The 9,979-nt window shown below is 45.3% G+C and overlaps 1 protein-coding gene across 1 annotated transcript in view; it reads left to right on the forward strand.

The window, feature by feature from the left end:
- Nucleotides 1–3,094, forward strand: part of LOC143132263 (platelet-derived growth factor receptor-like protein) — a 3,332-nt gene extending 238 nt beyond the window's left edge. The window contains exons 2-6 of the mRNA XM_076291672.1: nt 181–496; nt 806–957; nt 1,243–1,536; nt 2,075–2,214; nt 2,431–3,094. Of these exons, the coding sequence (XP_076147787.1) occupies nt 181–496; nt 806–957; nt 1,243–1,536; nt 2,075–2,214; nt 2,431–2,628 (1,100 nt within the window). The 3' untranslated portion in view covers nt 2,629–3,094. The remainder of the gene's footprint in view (nt 1–180; nt 497–805; nt 958–1,242; nt 1,537–2,074; nt 2,215–2,430) is intronic.
- Nucleotides 3,095–9,979: the final 6,885 nt, after the last annotated feature.

Below are 9,979 nucleotides of genomic sequence, written 5' to 3' on the forward strand. Positions count from 1 at the left end.
GAGATAAGAGAGGCTGTTCCTCTTGCCTGACGATTTCCAAATACATATGGAACTAAGGACTTTGAGTATTTGAGTGTTTTATTTTAGACTTACTATGCATGCTCAATAGTTTTATATTAAAGAAGTAAACAAATAAAGCTGAAAAACTCTAATATCCTCGTGCCTCCCCCTGTGCTGAAGGACATTGCCAAAACGAGGACAAGGATGCTAAGAGCGCCACAGAGAAGAAACCCAAAGGCAAGGTCCGGGCAGGGAAAGGAGCCGGGAAGAAGACCAAGACGGCCACGGCGAAACCCAAACTCAGGGCCGCCACACAGGCACCCTCGGCACCTCAGGGGACGCGACTGACCCAGGTGGTGAACAAGGGCAAGTTCCAGAGGGTGGGGGGCAGCCTGAGCGTGCCTGCGGGAGAGACTCTGGAGCTGCGCTGCAAAGGCAACCCTGTCCAGTGGGGGGTGCCCTATTACCTGGAGGAGGAGGATGCTGGGAGACTCAAGTAAGTCTTACCAATCAATTGCCATGTCAGTGATGCAGACAGTAGAAGTGTTGTCATATCCTCAATTAGTCTCTTAGTAGACTTGATGGATATGAATATCCTAAATTCAAAAACATTAAATATGATTTCAATGAGACAGCAATTAACATATTTACCAGTATTCAAATCCTCTAGTCCTAATTTCCATCTAAATCATATTCAAATTGTAATTCCCTGTCACACAGACTTGATTTTGAATTGTTCAGTTGTAAAAGAAAAACCTTCCTGCAAATCTCTATTCTTTCAAAAAAAAAAAAAAAAATCCAACAGAATGGTTCAACACGATCGTTATGGCACACTGACCTTGGCCAACGCAACTGGAGCGGACACGGGCGAGTACACCTGCTATCCCATGTACTGCGAGGACACAGACTGCCGCAAAGAGTACGACAAAGCCGTCAAGGTCTTCATCTTTTTCCCTGGTAAGCCTCTCTAACTTTATAATGGCACCATTAAAGAGGGTGATATACTCAAGCTTTGATGCTTGTAGTAAGTTTATAATATGTTTACATAAAAAATAAAACATTTAAAGTAAAAACTAAACAAGGGAAGTATCTCTATTTTGGGTTCCAAGAACAACCACAAATGCTTTAATGCTGTAATTTGAAAATCTGCAACAACAAAATGGACTGACAGTCTGAACAGCAGTCTTCAGATTCTGCATAACAGACCAGCGAGACTGTATCACCCTGTATCATCTCCCACAGATCCCCAGGAGCTGTTCGTGCCGTCCTCGGACTACTACGAGGTCATCCAGCTGCGCACCAACTGGCCGACCGTGCTGCCCTGCCAGGTGACCAATCCGCTGGCCAAGGTGACGCTGCACCGCGAGTTTCCCCCAGAGGAGGTGCGGGTGGACGGCACAGAGATCTCGTTCGACGTCAAGCGCGGCTTCACCATCCACCGGCCGAAGCAGCACCACGCCGGGTCCCTGTACTGCGTGGCCAGCATGGGCAGTCTCCGCCAGAGCTCCACCAAGTACATGCTCATCTACGTGAACTGTAAGGACTCGCTCAACAGGCTCCTACTGCCCAGGCTTGCTTGGGCTTTTTCTAATCCAATAAAATGCACTGACTGCCAACATCATTCTTTTACCAACATTTTTTTTTATAATTACAATGTAATGACTTGATAACTGTACCATTTAACTGTAACTTTAGATCGTAATAACCTAATATCTCATTCAATATCTGTACAGTGTAATATCTCTATTAATACCTTAATTATACACACACATAAACACACACACACACACACACACACCCACACACACATAAACACACACACACAACACCCACACACACCCACGAACGCACGCGCACACACACACACACACAGACACACACTGACACACAAAGCACTTGTATTATCATTATTATATATTGCTGCCATGTTGAAGAGCCAAAACCGAAGATTATTACTCTCTCATACGATTATAATGAGATGTAATAAAGTGACCTTGAATCTCCTCTCAGAGACGAATTGAGTCATTCTGTAATACAGGATCCACCCTCTATCTTGTTCTTGCTTTTCTCCCAGATCCTGCAGCGCCGCCCGCCCCGGTCATCCAGACCTCCTCCAGCTCCGTATCCGTGGGGTCAAACCTGCAGGTCACGTGCACCGTGGTCGGAGAACAGGATGTTGTTGTGGAGTTCACCTGGGAGTATCCAGGACAGCAGGTACTTCACCAAACAATAAGAGAGATGCTCTCCTTGCTACATACTAACCTGAAATGCACTGAAAAGTGACCCTGAACCCAATACTGATTAGTCTGGTAGTGAAGACGTGTACTTGCAATGTAAGTAAGACGTCGCCCACCCCTTTAACGAGGGTTAAAGTTTAAGCCCTTCGCCCAAGGTAAAGTCTGTAAAATGCCTGTATTTTTCCTCTGTCAGATCGGCCGACCCCTCTACACCCAGGACAGCGTAGAGCCGGCCAATAACATAGGTCGCCTGCGGCAGCGATCCCAGTCCGTCCTTATGGTAGACGAGGTGAGGGTGGTGGACCAGGGCACCTACACCTGCACCGCCCAAAACCTGGAGGGCTCACGTTCCACCTCCACCACAGTGAAGGTGGTGCCTAAAAAGCTGTGAGGGAACATGAGGGATAATGCAATTCAAGTGGAAACTCTTCACCTGATTTTAGTAGTGCTTGCCAACCACTATATGTGTTACTTAAGTGCCTGTCCAGCATCCTGCGTGTGCTATACTGCAGACCAGCTCCTCAGTAGCTCTCTGTTGATAGGATCAGATTTGGGAGGCATCATAAAGCATCAAAAATAGAATGCATATGAGTTCTAATACTTCTGATTCTGTCATAGGAATGCATCCATAATATGATGAATTTGTTTAATCATCACCTATTGTTTGAACGTGCTGAGCGGGGGTGCTACCATGCTTCCTACATACAGTGGGAGTGTTTTCAGAGTGGGTTAACACCAGGTTATGTAATCCAAAGGTAGTTAGGTTCTTTTTTAGTCATGTGAGGGGAAAAGGCAGTGTTTTGAAAAAAAAAAACTTTTGTCAGTTATTACAGTTGGGATTTTTTTTTAGATATAAACAGTTGGGATTTTATATATATATATATATATATATATATATATATAAAGAAATGCATATTTGTTTTAGGGATTGCATAGGAGTGTGGGATTGTCTTGTATTCTATGCTTTTTTACATGATTAGTTTACATTTCCTAATAAAATATTTACAAACATATCCAAATATCATGTAGGCTATGATATGAGGGCATGTGGACAGTCCGCTTTTTTTCTTTCCTGTTATTGTGGACTCATGTAGGCTATTGCCAAAACTAATAGTGCAAAAAGAGTTATTTATTTTGATTACACTCTATCTTCTCATTTTTGGTGAATTTTCAAATAAGGAGTACGGAATAATTCCATACTCACAGCAGCAGGGGGCATCACTTGAGAACGTGGCAGAAACGGCATACTTGACAGAATCCCATTAAATCATCAAAGACGCGCGTAGAATGTGAAGACATAGCAAACTGCAGCATTACGCATGCAGACCACGTGAAAAGCCAACTTTACTTTTAGCTGAAATTGGATGGCTGGTTTGTTGGCACTCATAGACTGTTTACCAATGCAATTAATTAGACGGTGCAAATGTATGTCGTTTTTGGATCTAATCTTGAATAATTCATGCGCTCTCGCTATCCCTCTCTCTCTCACACACACACACACATACACGAACACACATACGCATCCTATCCTAACCCCTCTTTAAAACACACACACACACACACACACACACACCTTCGTGACAGCTTGTTCTCTTAGTCTTACCTATTCACGCAGGAAGCACGCACACATATGTGCTTCTCAGGTGTGTTCCTTGAGGCAGAGCGAACATTTTTTTCTGTGGTAAAAGAACGATAATGACAGGGTGAAGATGGACTTGAAAGGTGCGCATGTCATAAAGTCTGGAAACTGACATTCAAAGCAGCCGTGAATGCGAGTAGATGCCCGGCGTAATGCCTCTAAAGTGGTCTTTGTACTGCGGGTCAGGATTGGAGGATGCTGATTTAAAGACCTTTGATGACATGCGACGGCGGTCGAGGAGCTAAACACAATGCAATGTGTGGGACTGTATCCTATTCCTACGTACTATTTTTTTTATCTAGTTCAGAACAAGGCTATAGTTTCATATATCATTGTCATTACAAACATGTCATATATTTTATTTAGTTTAATTAGGAAAAACTTTCACATAGTAGGCCTACAGTAGTCACGTAATGGATGGCTACATGTATGGATAGCTTGGTCAAGCGAAAAAATATGGCTAATAGCCGCCTATTATAAGCTTTTTTTTTTCAAATTGAAGGGTTTTTTCTCAAAGACCAGCCATACATTTGACATTCATGCTTTCTTAGTGGACCACTAGGCCTACAGGCTAATGCAGGCCCTTGCCATTAGGCAGACTTATTTCGCGTAGGCTAGCCTACTTCATCATCCTCAAACTTGCTGCAACTGTCTCGGAATTTCCAGTGTTCATGGCTTTCTGTCAACATCACAACCACTCACTCGGCAAGACCTATTATGCAATTAACTCTGGAGAGGTATGGCTAATGCGTTGGCTATGTAAGATGCATATTATGTTACATTTTTAGCTAGAGGGCACTATTGAGTTACGGTCGTCACTGGTCACATATTTCCCTGTGAGGAGGATCGGATTAGTTCCCAGGGCCCGATCTCAGTGTGCAGCGCAGTTCAAATCACAGAGAGGGAAAAGCGAGAGTGCCACACTACTCAACATTGCACTGCAACGAGCTACACAGTAGAGTCCACGTCGCTTTGCGATCTCCACCGACATCAAGGAGCAAATATTTTTTAACAATCAAGTGTTCAGAAGAGCAACTTTTTTCTAACAGCGACCAATGCACTTGTGAAATATGGTAAGTTTCAGTTTACCGTTTTTTACAGAGGCTGGTTATTTGTGCGCACTTGCTGCATATGCAGACGTTCGCGCTATGCCAATGTTGTAAATGTGTCTGTTATGTGTTTTCTGAAGTGCTTCTTGTCGTCATTTCACTGTCCTGTGCAAGTTTCCGAAGTCCAGTCCGGCTTAAATATAAATACCCACAATTAATGTATAGCAAGCCGAAATTGTGACATAAACGTCAGATCGATTGAGCAGTGAGTGAGCGAGCGCCGATTTTACGTTAACACTAGCCTACACTAAGCAGCGTGTGCTGGATTTAGAAAATGACAGCGATCTGACAGTTTTGCAGTCTTCAGAAAAATTTGCGCACAGAACGAGATAGCCAAGGCTACTTACAGCAGTAGCAATCCCCGACTTTGTTTTGCCCCCGGATTAGTGACCATGGTGTAACAAATTCTTTGAGAGGCTTGTCCCTCGATTTCATTAAGTGACCACAGCGACATAAAGTTGGTCAGACAACAAAATGTGACTTGCCACATATGTGAGCTCTCTGTTATTGCAAGTTATTACTCGTCGCTATCGGAAATGCTCAATGACATAGCCTAAGTTAAGGGAAGAGCAGTAATTAGAGAAGCTGTTAAATTCCCACCTCTAGCCTACTTGTTTAACTCCGGGTTTACGACTTCTCTATCCTTGCTGTCTGGTCGGATAGCCTGCAGGACAGGACTGCTGCATGTCGTTATGTTCTTGCAAGCCTACTTTAGGCTACTTTATCTTTGTGTAAATTTAGCCTGTTTGTTGTAAAACACTCTTTAAATCCAGCACCGCTAACTGAAAACAGAAATAGTTCTTACATCTGCGACATTCTTGACACACGCGATGAAAATCTCCCATAGGCTAGATTCTATACAAATTTGTAAACATAAGACCACTAATCATAGTTTGTAAGACCATTGTGGCATTTGTTGTCTAACAGTAATCTAGAATTAGGCTACAGATATAGAGCTATAGGCTATAGAGTTAAATACGTTTTTGAAAGATTTGTTTTAATTACTTTCCCTATAAAAAATATTCAAGTGGGAAGTTTCTGCTTACACTCTGAAGTGCTTGACCCTCTTACACATAACATTTGTCATGGTGGTCTTTGAGGGCTGCGACCTCAAACTCTCACAGCAGTGCACAGGAGTCCATTTGTTCTCGTTGTAAAATGTTTGGGTGCGAGCTCTCCGTCCCAGACTCCACTGCAAAGACTCCCTTTGATGCCCAGCAGTTTGGGGACAAAAGGGAACCACCACAGTCCTCCAGTACGCCAGCCAGTAACCGTGGTTACCAGAGGCCACTGGGTGACCCCTGACCTTTCGAGCCATGGGCCCATTGTGAGGTGGCACTTGTTGGGGGTGGAGGAGTGGAGTGGGGCACATTGGGGTCCAAACAGCCTTTCTACGTCACATCTTATTCTGTCTGTCAGACTGTCTGTGGTTGGACTGTCATAATATGTGCTCTCTAACGTATAGCCCACACAAGACCCCCTGCTGGCTTTTTGTGCGGCATGACAGGCAGGTGGCAGCTTATGGCGTCCACTTAAACTGACATCACAACACATGCTGTGCGTTTTTCGGCCAAATCGGAGCCCTCCTCATCATCATGATTGTCTGGAAATAGCTGCTGGCTGATCTGAAGGCATCCGGCTCAAGTGCTAGCGTGTCGTTCAGTTCGTCCGCTCAGTTTAAGATAATGCACCGCAAGCCTCACAACAACAATGAGTTGGCCGAGACATCTTGGGATCTTCACATGATTAGCAGCTGATGAAGTGGAATGGCATGAAGTCAAATGGCCTGTTTTCTTTTAAGGAGAGAATTGTTTACTTAAGCACAGTCGTGGAGGAGTTGGACGAGCATTCCGTTGCTTGCCCAAACTAAGACATCCCACAGCGCTGGGGGACATGATACGATCATGATGATTAATCGAAGATGAGCAAGCGGCAGTACGCCTCATCAGCTGGGCTACTTCTGACTGAACGTTTTTATGGTTTGTCATGGAGGGGTGGGTTGGGGTTTGGAGCATGGTTTGGTAGTGTCAAGTCAAGTCAAGTCAAGTTTATTTATACAGCGCATTTCATACACAGAGCTCATTCAATGTGCTTTACATAAACAAAAGCAAACAGTAATAACAAATAAAATCATAAAAGGGCAATAGTGTCTCTGGGTCTGGTATCCTGCTCAACTCAGAGTGAGTGAGTGGACATGAGTGTCAACTGTCCACGAGTGGAGCGTAAGAGAGAGCCATGAAAGAAATGTGGTGAGAGGGTCTCTCAACACCACCACGCCGACCCCGCCGCGGGCCGCAAAGCTCATTACCCCAGAGGGCCTTCGCAGCTTCAACACCCAGCCCCTCACGTTATCTCCGCTGACCCTGCTCTCCTCCTCCTCCTCGCCAAATTCCTGCTCCATTGGTGTGCCGTTTAAGCAGCCCCAGACCCCATCTTGGATGCTTGGGTGCCGGCCAGAGTGAGCTCAGAGACTTGAGAAAAGGCAAAAGAAGTCCGAGAGAGAGCGTGTGAGATAGAGAGAGAGAGAGGAAAACACTTTCTACCCGCGATGCTGTGAGAATCGGGCCCTGCTATCTTCCTCTGGCAGATGGTCCCGCTGGCCTTGCCTGAGGTCCCTGGGCCAGGGCCTGTGAGCGGGGGATTCTCCCCAGGGGAGGGGGGGGGGGGCTAATCGGGCCTCTAATAAGCCCTGATATCCACGGAGCCGCGGCTGTCCCTCGTCTTCTCACTCACGCCCTCCTCCCCTCCCTGTCTCTCTCTCTCTTCTCCCCTCCCTCCCTCTATCCCTCTCTCTCTCTCCCTCTTTCTGTCTGTCCCTCTCTCTCTCTCTCTTTCTCTCTCTCTCTATTGGCGTCCCATGTGGCTCAACACTTGATCTGACAGGGCCGGGATGGTCTTGTGCTGGATTAGGATTAAACAGATTTCACCCTCTCTCTTTAGATACGGTTACACACACACAGGCACACACATGCACTCAAACACACACTGCTCCTCCCTTGCTCCCTCTCGCTCCTTCTCTCTCTCTCTCTCTCTCTCACTCTCTCTCTCTCATCTCAGGTTCCCTTTTGTCTTTACCTCACTTTATCCTCTGTGAAGAAGATTGTCTGTGCCGAGGTACAGTAATTAAAGACTGGTGCTAACCTCTGCTTTTGTAACAGTGCCAGAAGCACTAGCTTAGCCTCTTATTAGCCTGCACACAACATAACAACTAGAAAGTTTTTCATAATGAAGTTTTTTTTTTTTCTCTTAACCCCCCCTATCTAAGAGGAAAAGAAAACCATGACAAGACAAGAATCATTTCTCTCAAAAGACTTGAGCCTTGAGACTCTGTGATCCTTTTTGTGTGTCTGTCGATTCACACAGTTCTTTGATATCTCGACTTCAAAGTGCAACTTGTGGGGATTTTTAGGTTCTTTTCACACTCCAAGCCCCTGAAGCACATCCTGATTTTTTTTTTTTTTGCTAACCCAGTATACCTAAAATGGCCCCCGGCTGCTTCCTTTTTTTTTTTAACTCTTCCTCCCTCTGTTTTTATTGTAAACCACGACTCACCCAGTCCAGTCCCCTGTTCCATCCGTACGATCAGCCTACGAGTGAGTTAACCGCCCCCCCCCCCCCTCTCTCTCCCCCGGTCCACTCTCCAAATCACTTTTACTGGACTGTGGAGACAATGAGAGCGAGCCATGGGGCGGCCAGCTATGGGGCTGCCTCAGCAGAGGTCACAGCCAGAGGGTGGCGGAGAGGGGAGTGGCAGGTCTGCCACCGCCGCAGCCTTTTGTCTCTCTCTGAAATACCACACACACACGGGGGGGGGGGGGGGGGTAAAAATCCAGAAATAGGCGACCAGGGCTATTGTTCAGCGCCGTGATTACAGCGTGTTAATGTCACATAGTACAATGCATTGAATGAGAAACGACCAGCACATGATGTTTTTCACTGTATTACTTGCTCTGCTTAACATTTTAATGTTGTTAATCTCGATATAGCAATAGGCAATGACCTGCATGCACTGGAGCAGTTAGTATGCACTGTTTGGGAGTGGTGGTGGGGGAAAATAACGCTTAGGGATACAGCATATTGACCAAGCACACGGCATAGACTTTATCCTGATTTCTCCGCATTGCAGCACACAGTGTGTTTGCATAGGGAATGTTGGTGTTCAAAGGCACATTTATGTGGAGCACCCTTCAATAACTGCACACTCTATTCTCAGGGCCGTGGCTCCACAGTACGAGTGGGCGTGAGTCAAACACACTTGCTCTTATTGTTTCTTTAAATAGACAAGTGGCTGCCTACCAAATAAATAAATAAATAAATAAATAAATGGAATCTGAAACAGCACCCTCGGGATCGGGATTGGGAGATGTGCTCCCGGCTTATTTTTCACTCGCAGCTGGCTTTGAGGAGACTAGGAGGAATGGGGAAGGATGCATCTTTTGCTGAAGTTTTTGTTGCGGTGAAATCCTCACTGGAGATATGATTCACTTTGGGGTGGATCTGAATCAATGTCAGTGAATAGCATATGTTTTTTTCTTTCCTTTTGTTTTGCTTTTGAGTTTTATCTCCGGCAAACATGCAACTTTTTCCAGCCCTTTACCTTCAAAGACTCTCCGATGCATTGCCAGATACTACAAATCCGCTTCCATCAATGCCCCAGTGCATCAGCGGGGCAAACATAATGCCTCTGTCACCCAACATATTATGTAACCCCTGTCAATAGCCTTGTCCACAACACATGAATGGAGTGCCCTCATTGGATTACTAGAGCTGTGTTTTGCATGCGGGGCTGGATCGTCATTGTCCACTACAGTGGAAAATAGATGACTGGGGATGGCATTCCATTCAGTTTGGCTTGTAAAGGCTTCATTGTTCAAAAGTGGGGTTAAATAAAGAGGTACATTACATTTCGGAAGCTGGGGATTGATTAGGGAAACAATATGGATGAAAGTTATTGTTCCACTCTCAAACTTGGATGCAAATTTACTTAATTAACA

Source organism: Alosa pseudoharengus, unplaced genomic scaffold, assembly GCF_046254945.1.
Source record: "Alosa pseudoharengus isolate Yale_2024_CS ecotype anadromous, Long Island Sound unplaced genomic scaffold, YU_APseudo_1.1 YU_APseudo_1.1_scf_19, whole genome shotgun sequence".
NCBI classification, from domain to species: domain Eukaryota; kingdom Metazoa; phylum Chordata; class Actinopteri; order Clupeiformes; family Clupeidae; genus Alosa; species Alosa pseudoharengus.